The sequence below is a fragment of the Impatiens glandulifera genome, chromosome 5 (genome assembly GCF_907164915.1).
Source record: "Impatiens glandulifera chromosome 5, dImpGla2.1, whole genome shotgun sequence".
Lineage (NCBI taxonomy): Eukaryota > Viridiplantae > Streptophyta > Magnoliopsida > Ericales > Balsaminaceae > Impatiens > Impatiens glandulifera.
Genome location: NC_061866.1, coordinates 46,567,124 through 46,589,999, shown reverse-complemented (window position 1 = coordinate 46,589,999; position 22,876 = coordinate 46,567,124). Strand labels below are relative to the sequence as shown.

At 35.1% G+C, this 22,876-nt stretch overlaps 3 protein-coding genes across 3 annotated transcripts; all 3 read left to right on the top strand.

Moving 5' to 3' along the window:
• Positions 1–322: 322 nt before the first annotated feature.
• LOC124940082 (5' exonuclease Apollo-like) lies at positions 323–3,262 on the top strand. Its single transcript, XM_047480564.1, has 4 exons — positions 323–772; positions 971–1,179; positions 1,967–2,074; positions 2,173–3,262. Exons 1-4 carry the CDS (start codon positions 475–477, stop codon positions 2,866–2,868), a joined length of 1,311 nt encoding a protein of 436 aa, XP_047336520.1. The 5' UTR covers positions 323–474; the 3' UTR covers positions 2,869–3,262.
• A 5,018-nt stretch (positions 3,263–8,280) lies between these two features.
• Positions 8,281–10,978, top strand: LOC124937924 (G-type lectin S-receptor-like serine/threonine-protein kinase At2g19130). Its single transcript, XM_047478260.1, has one exon. The coding sequence runs from the start codon at positions 8,427–8,429 to the stop codon at positions 10,872–10,874; it is 2,448 nt and encodes an 815-aa protein (XP_047334216.1). The 5' UTR covers positions 8,281–8,426; the 3' UTR covers positions 10,875–10,978.
• Positions 10,979–17,972: 6,994 nt separating this feature from the next.
• LOC124939513 (G-type lectin S-receptor-like serine/threonine-protein kinase At2g19130) lies at positions 17,973–20,414 on the top strand. Its single transcript, XM_047479980.1, has one exon. The coding sequence runs from the start codon at positions 17,973–17,975 to the stop codon at positions 20,412–20,414; it is 2,442 nt and encodes an 813-aa protein (XP_047335936.1).
• The last annotated feature ends 2,462 nt before the right edge of the window (positions 20,415–22,876 follow it).

Here is a 22,876-nt window from a genome sequence, read left to right as displayed (position 1 = left end):
CAGAGAGAGAGAAGAGAGAGAAAGAGAGAGAAGAGAAATGAAGGAAATGAAAATTTTAAGTATTTATATTAACCTAATTCACTTCGCGTTTCGCGAAGCCACTTCGCGTTACGCGAAAAGGGTAATTTCGTCCAAAAAAAAATAAAGTGGTCACCAGATCAAATTTAATTATCAGTGACCACGGACGCAAATACCCCTATCTTTAGGGTCATTTAGTCCAATTTCCCTTTCATCCCATTTTCCAAATTAAAACGAAAGGATCAGGGTCATTTCTTCCAATTTTCCAAATTAAAACGAAAGGATCGAATTTAAACTTTCCCTTCCCCGCGAACAATTTGCACTTCCCCGCTAACAATTTGCACAAATTCACCGTTCTTCATTCCCATCCCATCCCATCTAGCAATTTCTTATGCAATTCTATATGCATGACAAAGTTGTTTTGATCATCCAACTCTTCTTTGTTAGGGCTAGACTATGAACATGGACAGAGGACTGATATCGGTGGACCGGTGGGCAGACGGCAGCCAGGCGTATTTCCTAACTCACCTCCACGCAGATCACACCAACGGTTTGTCTTCATCTTGGAAGAAAGGACCTCTATTCTGCTCACACATTACCGCCACCATCTTCCCTATAAAATTCCCCAATTTCAATCTATCTCTTCTTCGAGTACTTGAAATAGGTCGCTGGCACTCTATCTCTTTGGTTTCGCCGTTAACTCGATCTGAGACCATCGTTAATGTTATGGCCATTGATGCTCATCATTGTCCGGGTATATTTCAGCTCTAGCTTTCTAATTTCACTCAATTAAAGCAAATCACCCTGTTAAGAGAAAAAATATATTGTTTTGACCCAATTGGTTAACATATGAGATTTTCATCCCTAATCCTAGCCTTTTATGCCTTCCCTGATTGAATTAGCAAAAAAGTCTGATGAGGCATTGTTGAACTGTTAATATTCTACCTGACAGGTGCAGTAATGTTTTTGTTCCGTGGTGATTTTGGTAACATGCTTTATACTGGGGATTTTCGGTGGGAAAGCAATAGTGAGAGAGCAGTAATTGGAAGGAGCATGCTCCTTGGTGCTCTCAAAAATGATAAACTAGACATTATTTACATGGACAATACTTATTGCCATCCGTCCTATACTTTTCCCTCACGAGAAGTTGCTGCAAAGGAGGTGTACATTTCTCTCTTAAATAAGTTCTTCATTTTCTACAATGTTACTGTTGTCATTATCTTGTAGCCTTACTTGAACTAGTCACTGTCTCATTTGTTGTGGTTTCTGTCTAACATGTTATAAAGTAGCTAGAAATCTAGGGTTGAGATAGAGATAAAGCCTTAAAAGGTAGAAGAGAAGAAAGACCAAAGCCTATAGATGAGAGAAGAGAGGATTCCATGCATTGCATTCAACATAATTTAATACAAGGGTTTCCCCCTATTTCTATCTATCTACTATGAATATTTACATGCATGCTACTTACAATCATATCGCCTTACCCTAATATTTACAACTGTAACACATGCTTACTTATTTTTGCAAAGCTTGTGGCAATCTTTGGAATTAATGGAGCTTGCAGAGTCAACATGATCTGACGATGTAATACGAGCTCTACACAGATCACTCAAATGCTCTGTTAATAAAATGTCAAGCAATTTTGAAAACTAAAAGGTTCTATGTAGTTTATGAGCTTCTTGCATATGCAGTTTAGGAGCTTATAGAAATGGTTTTAGAGGTGCCAAGATATGTTAAATTAGTTTAATGAGTGTCAAAAAGGGCATAACTGTCTACAAGTTTGATGGCTATAATCTCAAAGAAGTTTGTCCATGGGTCAGCAGTATCCATATTAATTTCCAGTTAAGGATGTTAATGCCCTAGGATATGGACCATCATTTCGTTGTCTTGTGAGGTTATATATTATAGGACGCCTTTTCATTGGTTTGATACAATTTATGCCTGCATCTAGGTTGTTGATATCATTGCTGCTCATCCTGAACATGATGTTGTCATTGCCATAGACACTCTAGGAAAAGAAGAGCTTTTGCTTCATATTGCAAAGACACTGGATATCAAGGTTAGCTTATTGTGAAATAGTAATTATTAAATACAAGGAAGTTTTTGGTGATATATCTTTCAAAATAAAATGCATCTCTTTGTCCTCCCCCTATACAGATATGGGTGTGGCCAGAACGCCTGCAAATAATGCATCTTCTTGGATTGAACGATATCTTTACCACTAGAACTTCTTTAACTCGTGTTCGAGCAGTACCTAGATACAGTTTGAGTTCAAGCACCTTGGAGGAGTTGAATATTTTGCGCCCAACCATAGGGATTATGCCATCTGGTCTTCCATGGATGATGGAAGCTTATAAAGGAAAGAAGGCCACATGGCTGCCTCAACCTTCTCAATATAGTGGAAGCAAATTGAGTACAAAGGATGGGATTGAAACTAATCATTCCGAATTGAATGGAATTTCATCAGGTCCTAAGAGATATCATCAATACATATATTCAGTACCATATTCGGATCATTCTTGCTTTTCTGAGATAAAGGAATTTGTTAGCTTACTCCAACCAGTCAATCTCAAAGGTATTGTATTAAAATCTCCTTTATATATTGATCCCCTTTATCATTTTGGCTGCCTTCTGGAAGCCGTCCAGCCATCAGAGAGGAGACAGAAGTTCCGGAGAATAGACAGTGAAAGTGGTGATTCTGTACAAACTAGTACTGTTGCAGGAAAAGGTAACTCAACAAAAAACCGAATAAGGAGAAGAGCACACCCTGGTTGTCTAGGAATTCGTATTAGAAGAGTGAGCTTATTGAGAAGATCACAAAGCGGTGCAAAAATAGTGGAAACTGATGTGTAAATTTTATGCTTTGTCAAGATGAGGGAAGGATTTGAGATTATGTACAGCTCAGAATTATTTAAAGAATGCAAAAATTTTATGGTCCAGTGTTCTAAAAATTCTGTCTGTATCTGTTAATGGTTACTGAATGGCACAATAAACTACGCTGAAGTACACTGTTGGATGATGGTTCAAAGGGATCATTGCATATCTCATACTAAGAGAGTGAGCAATATCTCCTATTCTCCTGAACTAACTGAATTGCACTTCTCAATTTCTTCGTAGCAATCTTCTCTGCTTTTGTCCTTCCCTTTGCTTGAAGGAGGAGGTTCATTTAAGGGCTTCGACATCAAGTTGTAAAGGTATTTTTTACGTTATGATCGGTCTCTTTCTCCACTCAGTTTTATAACAGGCATGTTTGATCAGGAAAACAAACTTCCTAAGACGTACAAGTCATGATTATGCATCCTGCAAAATATTTATGCAGGCTAGGCTAGGCTATTCACTAGATATTGTTTTCTGTTGATAATATAAGCATCATGCATGTTATCCTTTACATTACTTAACAAAAAGGTTTAATAACTCTTATCACCAGTCAAGTTGAATGCCAATAATATTGGAAGTTCTAGAAGGTGTAGTTCATGACCTGATAATTTGAAGTTCATATGGACTTTGACATTAGAGTACTTACTTCAAGTTATAACAAATTAAGTTTACTTTGGGTGTCATCTTTATAGTCTTTTTTGAACTTCTTTGTTTTTCCTTCTAAGGTTAGATACCTGCAAACTTGTCATATTAGTCTGCCTAGATGCCTTTTTACCCAGTCCAGAACATTTGTTGCCTTATGATTTGTTGGAGTTGGCATCATTGTTGGTTGACTTTTTAGAATTTTTATTTAGAGAAATTGGCCTTCTGACATAACCAAATATTTACAAATACTTGTATTACAATAATTAACTTGTATTTTTGCATTTTGGGTAGTAATAGTAAATTTTGTGTTTATTTTGTTTTTCCAGAATTACGTGTTGTGAAACTGTGATGGTCCTGTCAATGCGAGTTTTTTTTATTATTTCACTAAAGACATGTCTTTTGAACTCGATATCTCTACATGCCCGCACTCGGGTAAGTCCTTGCATTACAATATGTTAAGGCATGAATTATAACTTAGTTTTCCGAGTTCTTTATTTCAAGAATTTAGTTCTTGATCGTTGTGACCGAGTGGGGAATTCTATAATCAAAGGGCAGCGGAAGAGTTTTGTAGTAGAGAATTTGAGATGAGGGGAAAAGAAGAATCAATGGTGAGAAAAAAATATTGTTGGTTTATACCAAAGGTTCAAAACCTAAAATAAAATAGAGGTGAAGAACTTTCACAAAAGATTTCAAATATTCATTATTCCATAGGTCCTTGGGAGAGGGATCAGCCTTATATAGGTGATGTCTTGCCCTTGAATATTCAGTTACAACAACTAATAAAATTCGGTTTGGAAAAACAGAACAGTAATACAAAATAGAATATAAAAACAAAAAATAGAAATTAGCCCAAGTGTTGAATTGGACTGATGGAGGGTGCTGAAATTATATTTGTAATGCAGACTTTATTTCTAGACCGTAACATTATCTCCTCCTTCAAAATTCGTCGCTCTTGACGAAAAGACCGTGGCTTGGTCAGCCTCTAATTTGCATCATCCAAGTTTCAAAGAGAACTCAATTCTCTTGCTGTTCGGTCGGATTTTCAGCAGGTCTACAAAGTGTCGGGGTCTAGGACCGCAATCCTTAAAAAACTTTCGGCAGCATCATTTCAATAGTGGAGCTGGTCGGGTCCTAGTGCAGCAGATATAAAAATAACTTTTTTCAGCTCCGCCTATACACTATGATGATATCAAATATCCAAACCAGACCTTCTTTCGGCCCAGCACCCCAGGTGCAGCAAAATAGTCATTCTTCTTCCGATTATACTCTAAAGTATCATCAAATATCCAAGCTCAGTCCTTTTTCCGAACCATCAGCACAGGGGCAGCCAAACAACTATGCCTTTCTAATTACTTTCTTGGCTGGTGGTCGGTTTTTAGGTTGCTGGAATAGAGTATTAACGCCTTCGATTCTGTGCTGGAGATCTTCAGGGGTGTCTTCCAATGTCGTTGCCGCGAGTGAAACAATTCGGCCTTCGTGCTTACTTTTTACTTGCACCATGGCAGCAACACTATAATTTTCCAAGGTCTTGTCTAGTTGGTTTTCTTGTACCATGTTGACATGCGCTCGAGACATATTCTGCAAGACCGTAACTTTGTCTTGGTTCTCATAAGAAAGGGTCCATGAATGCAAAGAAATGGCAGGTTCGCTGTCTGCCTCAAGCTGCATCGATGGATCATCACAAACTGGTTTTGAGTGGGTTCTTGGACGTCTTGATGATTAGCCGAGTCAATGAATAATTTGGATTTGCTGCATAACCAGGTTGTGTTAACATTGGATGTAATGGGCAACAACGACGGTTCAACGCTGTACAAGGGTCTGTTGCTCATTAGAGACGCGTATGTTGTTTCTTGGGCAGTGCTGACCTGCTTCAAGTTCATCCGTTGTCTCATTGGGGTGTCGTGTGTGGAAGGACCGAATCGCAGCAAGAGATTTCTCTTGAATACATCCCACGACAAGGCTTCTCTAAGGTTGCAGTTCTGCAAATATGAGCCATACCACATTCTTGCTTCTTTTGAAAAGTGAATGGGGGCAATGTACAGTTTCGTGACATCATTCGTCATGTCCGCCCTAAAGAATTGCTCGACAGATATGAGTTAGCCCTCCACATCGGACCCATCGAATCGAGGAAAGTCAACCTTAGTTAGCCGGGTTGGAAGAACATAGTGTTGGTCGCGGTTCTTGTCAAGGTGTTGGGGTCGATATGGAGGACCGTGGCAAGAAGGCTCGTCATCATAGGGGCCGGTGCGGGGATCTTGGTCATTTCCAGACGCACCACTTTTTATTGCTGCAAGTCTTTCTTCAGCGGTATTGAATCTTCTGTCCATGTTATTGCTTAATTCGGTCATCTGCTGTTTAAGAGCAGCGTTCATAGCAGCCGATTCAGTCATGTGTTGGTGCAAAATGGCATGTTTAGCTGCTGATTGTTGGGACAAACCATCGATTAGGAACTTTAGCGCCTCCATTTTCGTCTGCTGGCGGTTTCTACCATTTGGAGAATCGCCCAACTCTGATACCAATATGTTAAGGCATGAATTATAATTTAACTTTCTGAGTTCTTTATTTCAAGAATTGAGTTCTTGATCGCTGTGATTGAGTGGGGAATTATATAATCAAAGGGTAGCGGAAGAGTTTTTTAGTAGAGATTTTGAGATGAGGGGAAAAGAAGAATCAAGAGTGAGAAAAGAATACTGATAGTCTATACTAAACAGTTCAAAACAAAGGTTTAAAACCTAAAATAAAATAGAGGTGAAGAACTTTCACAAGAGATTTCAAATATTAATTATTCCATAGGTCCTTGGGAGAGGGGTCAGTCTTATATAGATGTTGTCTTGCCCTTGAATATTCAGTTACAACAACTAACAGAATTTGGTTTGGAAAACAGAACAGTAATACAAAACAGAATATAAAAACAAAAAACAGAAATTAGCCCAAGTTCTGAATTGGACCGATGGAAGGTGTTGGAATTATATTTGCTTTTTCAGAATTACGTGTTGTGAAACTGTGAATTTTTTTCTTTATCTCCCTAAAGACATGTCTTTTGAACTCAATATCTCTACAGGTTGCATTACAATACAATATATATGTTTTTTATTTGTTAAGAAATGGTGAAATTTAAATAGATGTGCACCTTATTATTTTGAGGATGTTGTTTTTAATCTTAAAAAAGTGTCATTTCCTAAAATAAATAGACATCTATCCGACTATCCCTAAGGTATTTTCTCTGTTTGGTAATGTAGTTATAAAGACCTAACAAATCAGGATTCCAGTGTGATAAATGGATGCACAAATATGGACAATCTTTACTTTCTCTTACTCAATAATTCAGTTAAAACACTTATCAGTTTTAGACAAACTCTTAGGGACCTCAGAAACCCTTTAAAACATATTCTGCTTGTTCTTAGTTTTTCACTATTTTGGTTAGGTTTTTTAAAATTTTAAATTCTCGTTCAACTTCCACGGAATATTAAAGTTAGTCATTCTACTTGTGTTGATATCTAACTAGTAACTAGGACCTCAACTTGCACAAAATGTCATGTCAAACATTCATATGATTATTTTGTTTCTTTCAATTTGGGATCTTGTGGACAAAATATGTTAATTTTCGAATGAAAAAGGTTGAATTGACAACTTAATAGTAGGAGTAATAAAAAAGAGAAAAGAGATAAAGCTGGTAAGTTGTAACGAGCATGAATGATAGTTTCTCTCCGAAATAAATGGACTAAAAGTTTAACATCTTTTGTTTTATTTCTGTAAAAAAAAACAAAAAACTTTGGATTAACAATTTTTAGAAGTTGAAAGATGAACATTATCTACGGTGCAAGTTGAGGTTTTAAATCAGCATGAAAATAAGTGAAATGACTAATTTAAATATCTGGATTAAGTTAAGGATGATAACTTAATTATATCCACGTGTCTCACGGTTTAATAATTCAATAGTTGAAATTATAATGGGAAAATGTTCCAAATTTCAAGTCCTATCATTTTCAATAAATTGTCCAAATGCTAGTCAGCAGTAAAATATTGACATAAATTTCAATCCCATTTTCAGACCTGTCATTGTCACATCAGTAAAAAAAGAAAAAAGCCTTGCGTTATTTGCAAGTTGCAAACTTGCAATTGGCATCTACCTTGAGTCAACAGCTCCACTCAGCCATAGTAAATGACAGACTTTGATTTAGTCTATAATTTGCATAATAAGTTGATAGAATAGATAATATGTAACAATTAAACATATAAAAAAAACTCAGTGTTGATTATTTAATTAAGTTATTTATTATATTTTTTTTGGGTATCAAACTAGCCCTAAATATGGAATAAAATTTAGATCTTCGTATTTCTTTAATTGTTTATGACAGGGATGGGTTATCTTCTTCAACTAGTTTATGAACCTTAGAATAGTCAACATGAACGTGTACACATAATACTTTAATATAAAAACATATTTTGTTTTTGTTATCATATAAAATGCTATTACTATTATTATTATTATTGTAAATTTAATGAATATCATTAATTGTACTAATTAGTGATGTTCATTCATCTCATAAGTATGATAACGATGGCTGATACTAGTACTTTGTTTTGTTATTAATAAAACGATGTCGTGGAGTGTTAGTAGGATTCATCATTTGAAGAGCTTAGTGGATTATTGACCAGAGTATTAATGGTGTTAGTTGGATATAGAATTAGAGATAATGGGATCCTCATAATTCTTAACCAGTGATTTTAAAAGATAGACAGGCTGGTTGGAGACGAGCATGCTTTGATGTCGGTCTTGTTGACTTGTATTCTGGGAAAAACACAACCTTTAGTTCATTAGGGGATGGATAAATGATAAAATCTCTCTCTCTCTCTTTTCTGTATCTCATTTCTGATTCTGTGCAGGCATGTGTATCAGGAAGAATCACAGCTTCTTTTTCTTTGTCCTCCTTTGCTTCTTCTGTAGCCAATATCGGCTTTCCCATGGAGCTAATCACACACTCTCTGTAAATCAAACGCTTTCCGGAGATCAAACCATTGTGTCAGCAGGTGGAATATTCGCACTTGGCTTCTTCAGACCAGGTAAGGACTCCAACAAAAACTACATAGGAATATGGTATAACAATCTCCCTATTACTCAAACTGTGGTTTGGGTAGCAAATAAAGATAATCCCATCTCAGATAGATATTCCTCGCAACTCAGAATCTTAAATGGTAATTTGGTGCTTCTCAACGAATCTCAAACATCTATCTGGTCCACCAACATCTCATCTTCTTCATCATCTCCAGTTGAAGCGATCCTAGGTGATGATGGTAATTTTGCGCTAAAGGACATGTCAAATTCGACAGTTTGGCAGAGCTTTGATTATCCAGTCCACACATGGTTGCCTGGTTCAAAGCTTTCATATAACAAACTCACTAAAACGCACCAGATCCTCACTTCCTGGAAAAACTCGGAGGATCCTTCTGATGGGTTATTTTCCCTTGAACTGGATGAAAAAAACAGTCAATATCTTAGTCGGTGGAATAGATCCAAGCAGTACTGGACTAGCGGCCCATGGGATGGGAAGATCTTCAGCTTGGTGCCGGAGATGAGGGCTGACTTCCTCTTCAATTTCAGCTATGTTAACAATGTGAACGAGAGTTACTTCACATTTAAGATGTATGATCCTAAAGGTATTTCTCGATTCTTTATGGATGTAGCGGGGCAAATCAGGGTAGTAAGTTGGGTGCAGGGTGTTGGATGGAATTTGTTCTGGAACCAGCCAAGAACACAGTGTGAGGTTTATGCTTTATGTGGAGGAAATGGAGCCTGCAATGAGATCACTCCTCCATTCTGCAATTGCTTGGATGGGTTCCATCCCAAGTCACAGGATGATTGGGATCTCAATGATTTTTCAGGTGGCTGTGTTAGGAAGTTTGATTTGCAATGCGGAAATATTAATAATAAACGTAAAGATGGGTTCAAGCTGTTCACCAACATGAGATTGCCTGAGAATCCAAGGTCTTTGTCCAATGAAACGGATATTGGGACATGTGCATCTTCCTGCCTCAATGACTGTTCCTGCACTGCTTATGCTCTCGACAACAACGTATGTTCGGTTTGGAATACAGAGTTGTTGAATCTACAAACGCTCGCTCAAAACAACGGTAATGGCAGGAGTATTTATATCAGACTTTCTGCCCAAGAGTTTTCCAGTGGCAAGAGAAGCTTTGGAACAATTATTGGTGCTGTTGTGGGCTCAGTAGCTGCTGTTATACTTGTTTCAGTCATCGTGTGGTGCAAGAAAAAGAGGTCAGTTGGCATGTCAAAGGTGGAAGGCTCCTTGATCTCGTTTGTCTATCGGGACTTGCAAAATGCCACCAAAAACTTCTCAGAGAAACTAGGAGGTGGAGGGTTTGGTTCCGTTTTCAAAGGGACGTTGCCCGATTCAACATTGATAGCGGTTAAGAAGCTGGATAGTATCAGCCAAGGAGAGAAGCAATTCCGGACTGAAGTGAGTACCATTGGGACCGTTCAACATGTTAACCTAGTCCGGCTTCGAGGGTTCTGCTCAGAAGGCAAAGAGAAGTTGCTCGTTTATGAGTACATGCCAAATGGCTCTCTGGATTCCATTCTTTTCCACCCAAAGGATTCAAAATCTGGTTTGGACTGGAAAACCAGGTACCAAGTTGCCATTGGAATGGCTCGGGGATTGTCTTACTTACACGAGAAGTGTCGCGACTGCATTGTCCACTGCGATATAAAACCCGAAAACATCCTTCTAGACTCCGGGTTCTGTCCCAAGGTGGCAGATTTTGGCCTGGCAAAGCTCATAGGCCGAGATTTCAGCAGAGTGCTGACGACACTGAGAGGTACACGAGGCTATCTTGCTCCAGAATGGATATCGGGAGTAGCCATAACAGCAAAAGCTGATGTCTATAGCTACGGGATGATGCTATTCGAGTTGATATCAGGGAGAAGGAATTCTGACCCGTCTGAAGATGGGAAAGTAAAATTCTTCCCGACATGGGCTGCCAATTTGGCTATAGAAGGGGGGGATATTCTAAGCCTGTTGGATCCTAGACTTGATAGAGAGAGCGCGGAGGCAGAGGAGGTGATGAGAATTTGTAGGGTGGCTTGCTGGTGCATACAAGATGAGGAAGGGCACAGGCCTACAATGGGTCAAGTGGTCCAGATCCTTGAAGGGGTCTTAGACGTGGAACCGTGTCCTGTTCCACGGGCTCTTCAAGTCATAGTGGAAAACGAGGAAAACATAGTTTTCTTCACAGAATCATCTTCTTCGTCCTCTTCAAATAAAACCTCACAAATCCAAAGCATTTCTTCATCCGTGAGTGCTGCTTCCAAGTCCTGAAACATTGGACACTGAGAATGAACTCTCTTGTTTGTAAACCCAATAAATAATTGGTAGAATGTTTTCTATATGTCCATTTTTGTTTCATTATGGTTAGTGTTACATACATATAGAATAACAATATCTTATTGTTTTGGATAATGTATTTCCTAAAGAAAATAGATATGTATCCATTCCTAGGAAAAATCCCCTTTTTGGTATGTGACTATAAATAAATAAAGATGTATCAAATTAGGATTCCAGCTAAATATGGGATGCACAAACTACCTATCAGTTTTAGACTAACTTAGTTAAGGTTCCTCAAAAGTCAAAACCCTTTAAAAAAGAGATTCTGGTGCTTCTTTTACTCTCACTATTTTAATTTTGGTCAAATTCCATAACTTTTACGGGATATTGAAATTATTCATCCTACTTCATTTGGTATCAAATTATCGACCTCAACTTGTCACTTACACCATTCAACTTACTTTTGGATTAAAAGTTTTTTTTGTTCTATTTTGGGAAAAAATATTGGATTAACAAATTTTGATAAGTTTAGAGATGAACTTTACATAATACATACTGTGCAAGTTGAGGTTCTATTTTAGTATGAAAATAGATAAAAACAATTTAATATGATAAGTAGAAAGGGAAATTTGACGAGATGGCCTTAAAGATGGCCTTATTTGATTTTTTGACTAGCGTTGGTGATCAATAATTCTTGGAGCTTTATGAATGTGACATATCAAAATAGAGTTTCAACTCTTGTCAAATGATGAAAAATGATATAAATATCAATTATTTCCAAAATTTCAGTCTTAAGGAATGGTCCTTCTTAAAAAAATCAAAATAAATCCATCGCATCCCGACGCTTTATCACTTTCGCTCCCTTAAATGATCTTTTCAATCTCCTTTGTCAAAAACGAACCTCCAACATATCATTTTGCGTTGTACTAATTGAATAAAAAGTAATATCATTCAATTTAGATTTGACCTTAAATGGATCCTCAAACAAACCCTTATAGAATTTGATAATACTTGTAGAGATTTATGGTTCACTATAATGAATTTTCCCTATATCGAGATCAAATTAATCACATTATTTCTTGTTTACGCATAAGAGATCCCTTAGAAAAATTTGGTGTTTCTATACCTAATTCTTAACCATGTAGCTCTACTTCATTAGTGTGTTCTAATTTCTTCCTCCTTACCCATTTAAGGGAGCTTTACTTCATTACCGCTCCCTTAAATGATCTTTTCACGAATCTACTCAGCCCTGTCAATGACATTAATTTTATTATATTATTGATTTTAGCATAAAATATAGCACGATCTCCCATGAACCAGCATTTAAAAAACTTACGCAAATTCCTTAAGTTTACAAAGAGGTTATTCGACGGAGAACAAACCGATGTCTAACTCACCCACCATGATTGCACATGCGGGATAAATTCTTCCTTGATGAACTATTTATTTTCGAATCTAAATGGTCGATATGTTCTCACTATCACTCGACGTTCTATCAAGATCGGTCGGTGATTTGAACAATTCCATTGAATGACATTTTGAAATATATTAGGAACCCTTGAAAAATTGATTCCCTAATTAGAAATCTATCGATACCGGAATGAATATGACCTCTATTGACATTACCTCTCCTAAAGTTGAATTGACCACCTTTCAAAGACAAGTCGATAAGTTTAAGGTCTTTAATGTTCTCTAAGAACTTGCACATTAAGCTACGAAACCTATTGACCACTTTTCTTTGAGACAAAGATCTAACTTAATGTCGCCCGTAAAAACAATTGATAAGTCCAAGAGACTAGCCATATTTTCATCTCATTAAAGCACTCTATTTTAAATTGTGAAAAACCAGTTCATAGACCGCATAAATTTCTCATTATAAATTATCTTCCCGAATTTCTTAATTGAACGTTAACCGAATATCTACCCAAATGAACATCTATTTTCTCATACATGTCTTCGTTCCATGCCACAAGAATTATTTGGTAAGTTAATGATTTGACCTATAATTAAATATTATTATATAGATAATATTATTAATTATATCACATAACTAATTAATTAAAATAAAATAAAATTTTATTTATTATTACTCCCTTCATAAGTTTTACATTTCTTTTCTTTTTTTTCCACCATAACTTTACATTTTCTTTATTAGTCAATTTAGTCAACATATACCCCTACATAACTATCCATATTTTTTTTATTCTCTCTTCTAGTCTAGCGACAACAAGAGGTGGATATCCTCCAGGCCTTCATGAGGTCCTAGGTTCGAGCCCGTCAGGCGACAAATTTTGTGCCTGGTTAAATGGTTAAGTGTGTTTACGGGCTATGTACTTAACCCACGGGGATTAGTCGCACTCCATAGAAGCAGCGGAACCCAGCGTTCTAAAAAGAAACTATCCATATTTTTTTCTTTATTATAAAAATTGCCACTCAATTAAACAATTAATACACACAATTAAAAACCTTAACCAAACTACTTACTCATCACCACTCCCCTCTCTCTTACTCGATTCATGGGTCCCTGAGAGTTACATACATGGCCAGATTCGACGCCTAGTGGGTTCAACCCACTTTATTCTCCGAATATAGAAGTATTTCATCGATGGTGGTTGAATTAGAGACTTGGGCTTCGATATCTATTAAATCAGTCTCCCCTTCGCCGATGGTGGTTGAATCAGACTCTTTGGCCATGGTAATAGACATCGATGCAATGGAGAGACTAGGTTAACTGTGAAAATTTTGGATATTTATTGTTCTACCATTTTGTTGATACCAAAATATGCTCAGGTGATATCTGATTGAAATTATTTATTGTGAAATATGTGATGCCTTATACATGTTTATGACTGAAATATGTGAGAATTTTTGGATGAGTTATACACGTTGGGTTGGTGAGTTTATGACTGAAAACTGTGAAAATATTTATATCATCGTTATGTTTACAACTAAAACATACTCCATTATTTAGAGATATTTTGTACTTGTAAACATACAAAAATTATTCTACATTCATAAAAACTGACTTACCTTCATTGTTACTGCCATTCCTTTAAAAAAAACTAATCTACCTTCATAAAACTGACATGTACCCTCCTTAGAGTGCACCCTCTATCTGATCCATATCTGTGATAAGATCTTTCAATCCATCTATCTCATTTGCTTCCATCAAATAGTCCATACATTCCTTTACTAAGTGTAGATCCACTTTTAGGGCATGTGGAAGCATGCATGCCCTAAGTTATGAATGTTTTTTTGATGTTTAGAGCTTGTAGTGTTATGGCCCTTTGTTTTGATGATTTCCACCATGCAAGCTTGTAAACTTAGAAACACATTATTGAGGGTAGTATGTGATAGTTCATTAAATGTTGTTTCAACTACTATAAGCATCTAATCAATTGTGTAGGCTGATGTTTGTACCTGCAATGATTGTAATGTTCTAAACCATCCCAAATCATTAATGTTAGTGTCAAGACTATTTGGTGGTTAAAATACAATGTGAATATTGAATCATTTAATGCTTGAAGCAACCCTAAAATTCGGATCATCATCCCCTATATGGGGTCTAGCATTATCTTGTTGGATTATGATATCCTTAGAGGCAAAACTTGGTCAACTTAACTTCTAGAGTGTAATTTATAATACATGATTGATCAAGCAATCCTTTGTGACCTGTCTTGTGATTGAATCCAAAACTTTTACCTCTAAAGTACTTGCTGCCCTATTCTTTAATTTTCTTTTTGCTGGAACTTTATGTGTAAAAGGGAAAATCCCAATTTTCCCATCAAATAAACACTCGGCATTTGATGTATACATGAGCCTTGTTATTGAACAAAGGAACATAACCTTAGTTATGAACATTTTGCTCTGACTTATATATGGATCAGGCTCACTTGGACACAAATAATATCTCTTATTTGTTTTTGTAAGGTTGAACCACTTTTCATCGATATGAATGGTATTCTCCATGCTCTTGAATTTGATTACATTCTGTGAGTAGTCAACTGATAATGATTCAAGGCTAAACTTGATTCTACTGATCCTGTTTGCATATGTTAATGATGATTTTATTGCATTTGAATGAGCCTTAATCAGTTTCTTTTTAAATCATCTCCCAACTGAAAATTTACTAACCTTCATTTCCTTAACAATGCTTCTCTATATGTTCCTCTTTTGGCTAAATCAATAAATTGTAGTTTTGCAATATCAAATTTTCTTGTTGTAATTCTTTTCCTTTTCTTATTTTCCTTTTCTTATTGATTACATGTATGGGCATACTACCTTGTCACTTCCCAGATAGCACTGATTACTTGTCAACTGTATCCAAATTTTGAAGTTGCCTTTTTAAACTTGATCCTTCGAGGTTTCCCTTCATTAATGTCTTCTAAAAGAAATTGATTAATTGAATTTCTAATTTCATCAATTGGCTTTGAGTTTAACATTTTTTTGAGTGGTTGAATATGAATTTATTGCTGTAAAATGACTAGGTGAAATTTTGTAAAATTAAGAGGACAATCTTTATGTATTTTAAGAAGGAAAATTTGTATAAGAAACTTAATTTGTGCAATTTAATTTTAATCTTACATGGACAAATATTTCTTTTGTTCTCAACTAGGGGTGAGCAAACGGGTAAACCCAACCCGTATTACCCAACCCATATTCAACCCAAATTAAATTTATCCAACCCATAACTCAACCTATATTATTTACTAATATGGGTTGGGTATGGGTTGGGTTGGGTATGGGTTGGGTAACCCAAATTATTATTTTTTTATTTTTTATTTAATATGTATTTGACTCATTTAACACATTTTAATCCATTTAATACGTTTTGACATTTTAACACGTTTTTCACATTTTTCACGTTTTTGACACGTTTAACACATTTTTTTACGTTTTTGACACGTTTAATACGTTTTTCACACGTTTAATACGTTTTTGACACGTTTAACACATTTTGACACGTTTAACACGTTTTTGGCACGTTTAACATATTTTGGACATGTTTAACACATTTTTTTCTTACGTTTTTGACACGTTTAATACATTTTCCACACGTTTAACACGTTTTTGACACGTTTAACACATTTTTGACACGTTTTTGTCACGTTTAACACATTTTTGACACGTTTTTTTTTATATTTTTGGTATGTTTAACACAATTAACACATTTTGACATGTTTTTCACGATGATGACACATTTAACATATTTTGACATGTTTTTCACGTTTTTAGCACGTTTTGACACATTTGACATGTTTTTCACATTTTTCATATTTTTGACACGTTTAACACGTTTTTAACATTTCTAACACATTTTCACACGTTTTTCACGTTTTTTTCATTTTTGGCACGTTTAACATATTTTGACATATTTTTCACGTTTTAGCACGTTTAACATGTTTAACATGTTTTTTACATTTTTTTTTACATTTTTGACATGTTTAACACGTTTTTAACATTCCTAACACATTTTCACACGGTTTTCACGTTTTGGCACGTTTAACACATTTTGACACGTTTAACACGTTTTTGACACGTTGAACATGTTTTTCACATTTTTGACACATTTAATACATTTTTTTACATATTTAATGTGCCAAATGTGAAAAACGTGTTAAACGTGCCAAAAACGTGAAAATGTGTTAAATGTGCCAAAAATGTGAAAATGTGTTAAACATGTCAAAAATGTGTTAAACGTGCCAAAAACGTGTTAAAACTTGTCAAAACGTGTTAATGTGCAAAAATCATGTTAAACATGACAAAATATGTTTAATGTGCAAACACGTGTTAAACGTGCTAAAATGTCAAAAACGTGTTAAACGCGCCCAAAACGTATTAAACGTGCAAAAAACGTGCAAAAACGTGAAAACATGTTAATTGTACCAAAACATGTTAAATGTGCTAAAAATATGTTAAATGAGCCAAAAACTTATTAAACATGTTTAACATGTCAAAAACGTGTTAAACGTGCCAAAAATAGGAAGAACATATTAACACGTGAAAAACGTGTCAAATATGTCAAAAACGTGTTAATAATACCAAAAACGTGAAAAACATGTTAAACGCGTTAAACGTGTGAAAAACCTATTAAACGTATGAAAAACGTGTTAAACATATCAAAAACGTGTTAAACGTATTAAAATGTCATAAAAGTGTTAAACGTGCCAAAAACGTGAAAACCGTGTTAACGTGCCAAAAACGTGAAAACTGTGTTAAACTTATTAAAAACGTGTTAACGCATTAAATATGTCAAAAACGTGTTAAATGTGCCAAAACGTGAAAAACGTGTTAAACTTGTTAAAAACGTGTTAAACGTATTAAACATGTCAAAAACATGTTAAACGTGACAAAAACGTGAAAATGCGTTATTAGTGTGAAAACGTGTTAAACATGTCAAAAACGTGTTAAACATGCCAATAACGTGAAAACGTGCCAAAACGTGAAAACGTGCCAAAAACGTGTTAAACGTGCCAAAAACGTGAAAACGTGTCAAAAACGTGAAACGTGTTAAACAAGTGAAAAACGTGTTATAAGTGTGAAAACGTGTAACAAATATTAAAAACGTGTGAAAAACGTGTTAAATGTGTTAAACGTGTGAAAAACGTGTTCGACTTAAAGTTGGAAGATTATTAGTTTATATTGGATTAATAATAGAGAATTAAATTAAATTTATATAATTTGGATTATTTGGGTAACCCTAACCCAACCCAAATTAAATCCAACCCATACTCAACCCAACTCATACTCAACCCAACTCATACTCAACCCAACTCATACTCAACCCAACTCAAATTAACCGACCCGAATTAATATTTTGAGTTTGGATTAGGACCCAAATTATGCTCGCCCCTATTCTCAACTACCAACTACACCATAATATTATCATTTCTTAGAAATTGTGCCCACTATTTCTTAATATTTAAATAATAATTTATTCAAATAAAGATGGTCTATTCATAAGTCGTGTATTAAGTATAAAAGCCGTCAAAGAGCCCTATAATTAAGTGGCATGAAGAACAGATTAATTAAAAGATCTCAGTTCTTCTTCTTCTCTCTTTCTCTGATCATCTCTGATAGTATTTGTTCATCATGAAGAACAGCATTAGTGTCTTTGTCCTCCTTTGCTTCTTCTTCTTCTGTAGCCAACATGGGCTTTCTCATGGAGCTGCTGCTGCTAACGCCATCTCTGCAAATCAACCGCTTTCCGGAGATCAAACCATAGTGTCAGCAGGTGGGATCTTCGCACTTGGATTCTTCAGATCAAGTAAGGACTCCAACAAAAACTACATAGGAATATGGTATAACAATCTCCCTGCAGCTAATCAAACTGTGGTTTGGGTAGCTAACAGAGATAACCCCATCTCCGATAGGTATTCATCTCAACTCAGAATCTTAAACAACAATTTGGCGCTTTTCAACGAATCTCAAACACCCATCTGGTCCACCAACATCTCATCATCTCCGATTGAAGCGACCCTAGGTGATGATGGCAATCTGGTGCTAAAAGACGTCTCAAACTCGACAGTTTGGCAGAGCTTTGATTACCCAACCCACACATTGTTGCCTGGTGCAAAACTTTCATATAACAAACGCACTCAAACGCGCCAGATCCTCATTTCCTGGAAAAACTCTGAGGATCCTTCAACCGGGTTATTTTCGTTAGAACTTGATGGAATTAACAATCAATATCTTATTAGACGGAATGGATCCGAGCAGTACTGGACTAGTGGCCCATGGAATGGTCAGTACTTCAGTTTGCTGCCCGAGATGAAGCACAGTTTTCTCTTCAACTTCAGCTATGTTAACAACGAGAACGAGAGTTACTTTTCGGTTAAAATGTACAATGCTGCAACCATTTCTCGAGCATATATGGATGTAACCGGGCAATTAAAGATAGTCAGTTGGGTGGATGGTGCTGGATGGAATTTAATCATGAATCAACCAACATCACAGTGTGAGGTTTATGCTATATGTGGAGGAAATGGAGCCTGCAATCAGATGACACAGCAATTTTGCAATTGCTTGGAGGGGTTCAATCCCAAGTCACAGGATGATTGGGATCTCAATGAATTTTCAGGTGGCTGTGTTAGGAAGTTCGATTTGAAATGCGGAAATATTAATAATAATAATAAACATCAAGACGGGTTCAAGCTGTTCACCAACATGAGATTGCCTGGGAATTCAAAATTTGTGCCCGACCAAAGGGATATTAAGACATGCGCTTCTTCTTGCCTAAATGACTGCTCGTGCTCTGCATATTCTTACGACAACAACTTATGCTTGGTTTGGAATGCAGAGTTGTTGAATCTACAACAGCTCGCTCAAAACGAGGGTGATGGCAGGAGTATTTATATCAGACTTGCTGCCGAAGAATTTGAAGAGTTTGCTAGTAGCAAGAGAAGCGCCAAAAAGACTATCGGTGTCGTTATAGGTTCGGTTGGTGTTGTAATTGTCTTGGGCATCGTTATCCTCCTTATACTGAGGAGGAAAAAGAGGTCGGATGTGGAAGGTTTTTTGGTTGCTTTCATGTACCGGGACTTGCAACGGGCCACCAAAAACTTCTCAGAGAAACTAGGAGGTGGGGGGTTTGGTTCTGTTTTCAAAGGGAGGTTGCCTGATTCAACGTTGATCGCGGTTAAGAGGCTCGATAGTATCAGCCAAGGAGAGAAGCAATTCAGGACGGAAGTGAGCACGATTGGGAACGTTCAACATGTTAACCTTGTCCGTCTTCACGGGTTCTGCTCCCAAGGAATCAAGAAGTTGCTCGTTTACGAGTACATGCAAAACGGCTCCCTGGATTCCATTCTTTTCCGTCAAAACGATTCAAAATCTATTTTGGACTGGAAAACCAGGTACCAAATTGCCATTGGAATAGCTCGGGGCTTGGCTTACCTACACGAGAAGTGTCGCGACTGCATCGTCCACTGCGATATAAAACCCGAAAACATCCTTCTAGATTCCGGGTTCTGTCCCAAGGTGGCAGATTTCGGCCTGGCGAAGCTCATGGGTCGAGATTTCAGCCGGGTGCTGACGAGTATGAGAGGTACAATAGGGTATCTTGCTCCGGAGTGGATATCGGGAGTAGCTATAACGGCAAAAGCGGATGTTTATAGCTACGGGATGCTGCTATTCGAGTTGATATCAGGACGAAGGAACTCTGGAGATGGGAGAATGAAGTACTTCCCCATTTGGGCTGCCAGTCTGGCCGTGGAAGGGGGAGATATTATGAGTCTATTGGATTCTAGACTGGATAGGGAAAGTGCCGAACCTGAGGAGGTGATGAGAATTTGTAGGGTGGCTTGCTGGTGCATACAAGACTGGGAAGGGCATAGACCTACAATGGGTCAAGTGGTTCAGGTCCTTGAAGGGGTTATAGACGTGGAACAGTATCCGGTTCCACGGGCTCTCCAAGTCATTGTTGAGGACGATGAAAGCTTAGTTTTCTTAGATAAAATATCTTCTTCATCCTCTTCAAATAAAACCTCACAGACTCAAAGCATTTCTTCATCCGCGAGTTTTTCCAAGGAATGAAGTTTCTCTTGTTTGTTACATGATTGTACACCCTAAATGGGAGGAAAACCCAAAATCTCTTCTCATTTTGAGGAAAAGGATAAAAATAATACCAAAAATTTTATACCGGTGGATATTTCCCTATGGGATCGGATAGTTCAAAGCCAAAAAATTGAAGTAAATTTTTGTTCTATTATATTTCACAACAAACACACTTATTGGTTGATCCTGCTACCATTTTAATATAAATTTAAAAATGTTTTGTAAATATTTAAAATTTCTAAATAGTTGTAATTAAGTTTTGGGTATCTATCGATTTTAAGATACTCATGAGTTCGGGAATGAAATGAGATGAGTTAACATATTCTTATCGAGTTCTATGATGGAGGAAAATAGTTCAAAACATGGCAATATTTATATAAGTACTTTAATTAAGACATGAAATACATTTATAATTATATTTTATTTGATTATGTTACTAAGTGATTATTTATATATATCACCTATATTAGTTGATTGATGTTCATTCATAATAAGTATGATTATCTAACCGTTTGTATACATATATAATCAGATTTATTGTATATCTATTATGTTTTAATAGATAATTTTGAAATTTGTCATAAAATTATGTGTCTTTTAATTGATAGAATTTTTTTTTTATAGAAAGTTAAAATAATCTACTTAATTAAGAAATGAATAATTGTTAAGATAAATAACTATTTATATTTATATAATTAGTTAGTTATATCTGATTAAAGATAGATGGTTAATATTTTAATTAATTATAATAATTAATATTTTAATTAATTATTATGTATTTTATAAAGGTATTTTTAATGATATATGAAATTGTATATATATTTGTTTAATAATATATGACATATTATTTATTCGATTATGTTTATAAGTTATTGATTATATATTATATGTATATCGTGCCTATATTTATTTTTGGAGGTAATTAAATTAAAGAATGAAAAGTTGAAAGGAATTTAGATTAGTCAAATCTTTAATAACGAAGAGGTATATACTATGTGAAGGTGTTATATAAGGTTGTTTTTCTCTCTCTCTAAAAAAAATATAAATTATGACTTCGGTCAAAGATGTTTGAAATGTTATGATTTCTTTTGTATAAATTATGTGATATATGATGTATATTTATTTGATTAAATATTCTATTTTCTTTTATAAAAATTAAGTGTTAAAATAAATATTTTAATTTCTTATGTAAAGGGTGTGTAAATAATGATTTATATGAATAATTTGTATAGAAATTATGTTGAATAGTTTATCCATTACAATAGAATTGTGTGACAATCTTTTGATTAGAAAATTATTGATTTAATTCACCCATATGTGTGATTTAAAAGGATACCGACACAAATGTGGAGACAAATATTTTTATTAATAATAACACAAAAATTATTGTGTATATTATGATAAATAAAAATATAATTTATTGTTAGAGAAATATATATATTCTATACAAAAGATAAAGTTGCGTAACTTTACAAAAAAGAAATAAATAACAAAAAAATATCTTGTTTATATTTGTTAAGTTAGTGTTCAAATTGATATTTTAAATTTGACGATTTTGAAATCAAGAAAAATGTCATTTCTGTAACATCACTTTCATAAAAATTTAAAGAACCAATGTCTTCAAAATGATTTTATGAAATAGATGAGAAAGAAAGTTTATAAAATTTTTGTATGACTTATAATAAATCTTATAAGAATGATATGAATATTTGATCATACTTTGACTAAAAGTGATTATGACAATTATATATATTATGAAGACAATGAAAATTATTTAATTATGGTAGGGAAGGACCCAGAATTTGGTGGTGGGGTGGACTAAAATAAATAACGAGAAAATTTTAGATAAAACGCGTAAATAAATGTAAGTTTTACCATTTTTTTAATAATTAAATAAACAAAATATTGAATTCTAATTAATTTTTATAAAATTAGAAGGTAATGTCACATTTTAACCATAAAAAAATTTGGGGTGGGCCGAGTCCTTACATAGATCCGTCCTTGAATTTACGTGTCTTCTGTATGGCCACAACACTGATTCGGAGAAAAAACCCCGATTTCCCGACTGTTATGTTAGGTAGCCAACGGGAGAGACGACTAGAGGGAGCGAAAGTGATATTTTTTAAATTGAAAATTAAGATAAAAATGATTAAATTCACTAAGGATATGACTACACGAAATATCATGTTGATACCAAATGATATATTGATATTATTAAATGAAAAACTTTACGTCTACAAGTGAATATGTTTATACTTGGAAGTGCAATCTACATATGAAAATTTTCTAAGAAATTACGATTAATAAATTAAACGTTATAATATATAATTTTGACTTATATCGAAAAATAAAATATTTCTATGAAAAAATATGTAATTATTTACACGAATACAGAATAGTTCAAAAATATTTTGTTTACTAGTTAGCCAAGTAAATAATAT

Excerpts from the sequence above, each read along its gene's own strand:
- LOC124940082 (XM_047480564.1), top strand. The coding sequence starts at position 475 with ATGAACATGGACAGAGGACTGATATCGGTGGACCGGTGGGCAGACGGC. Across the intron at positions 1,180-1,966 it reads GAGAAGTTGCTGCAAAGGAG|GTTGTTGATATCATTGCTGC; the intron begins GTGTACATTTCT and ends GCCTGCATCTAG. Across the intron at positions 2,075-2,172 it reads CAAAGACACTGGATATCAAG|ATATGGGTGTGGCCAGAACG; the intron begins GTTAGCTTATTG and ends CCCCCTATACAG.
- LOC124937924 (XM_047478260.1), top strand. The coding sequence starts at position 8,427 with ATGTGTATCAGGAAGAATCACAGCTTCTTTTTCTTTGTCCTCCTTTGC.
- LOC124939513 (XM_047479980.1), top strand. The coding sequence starts at position 17,973 with ATGAAGAACAGCATTAGTGTCTTTGTCCTCCTTTGCTTCTTCTTCTTC.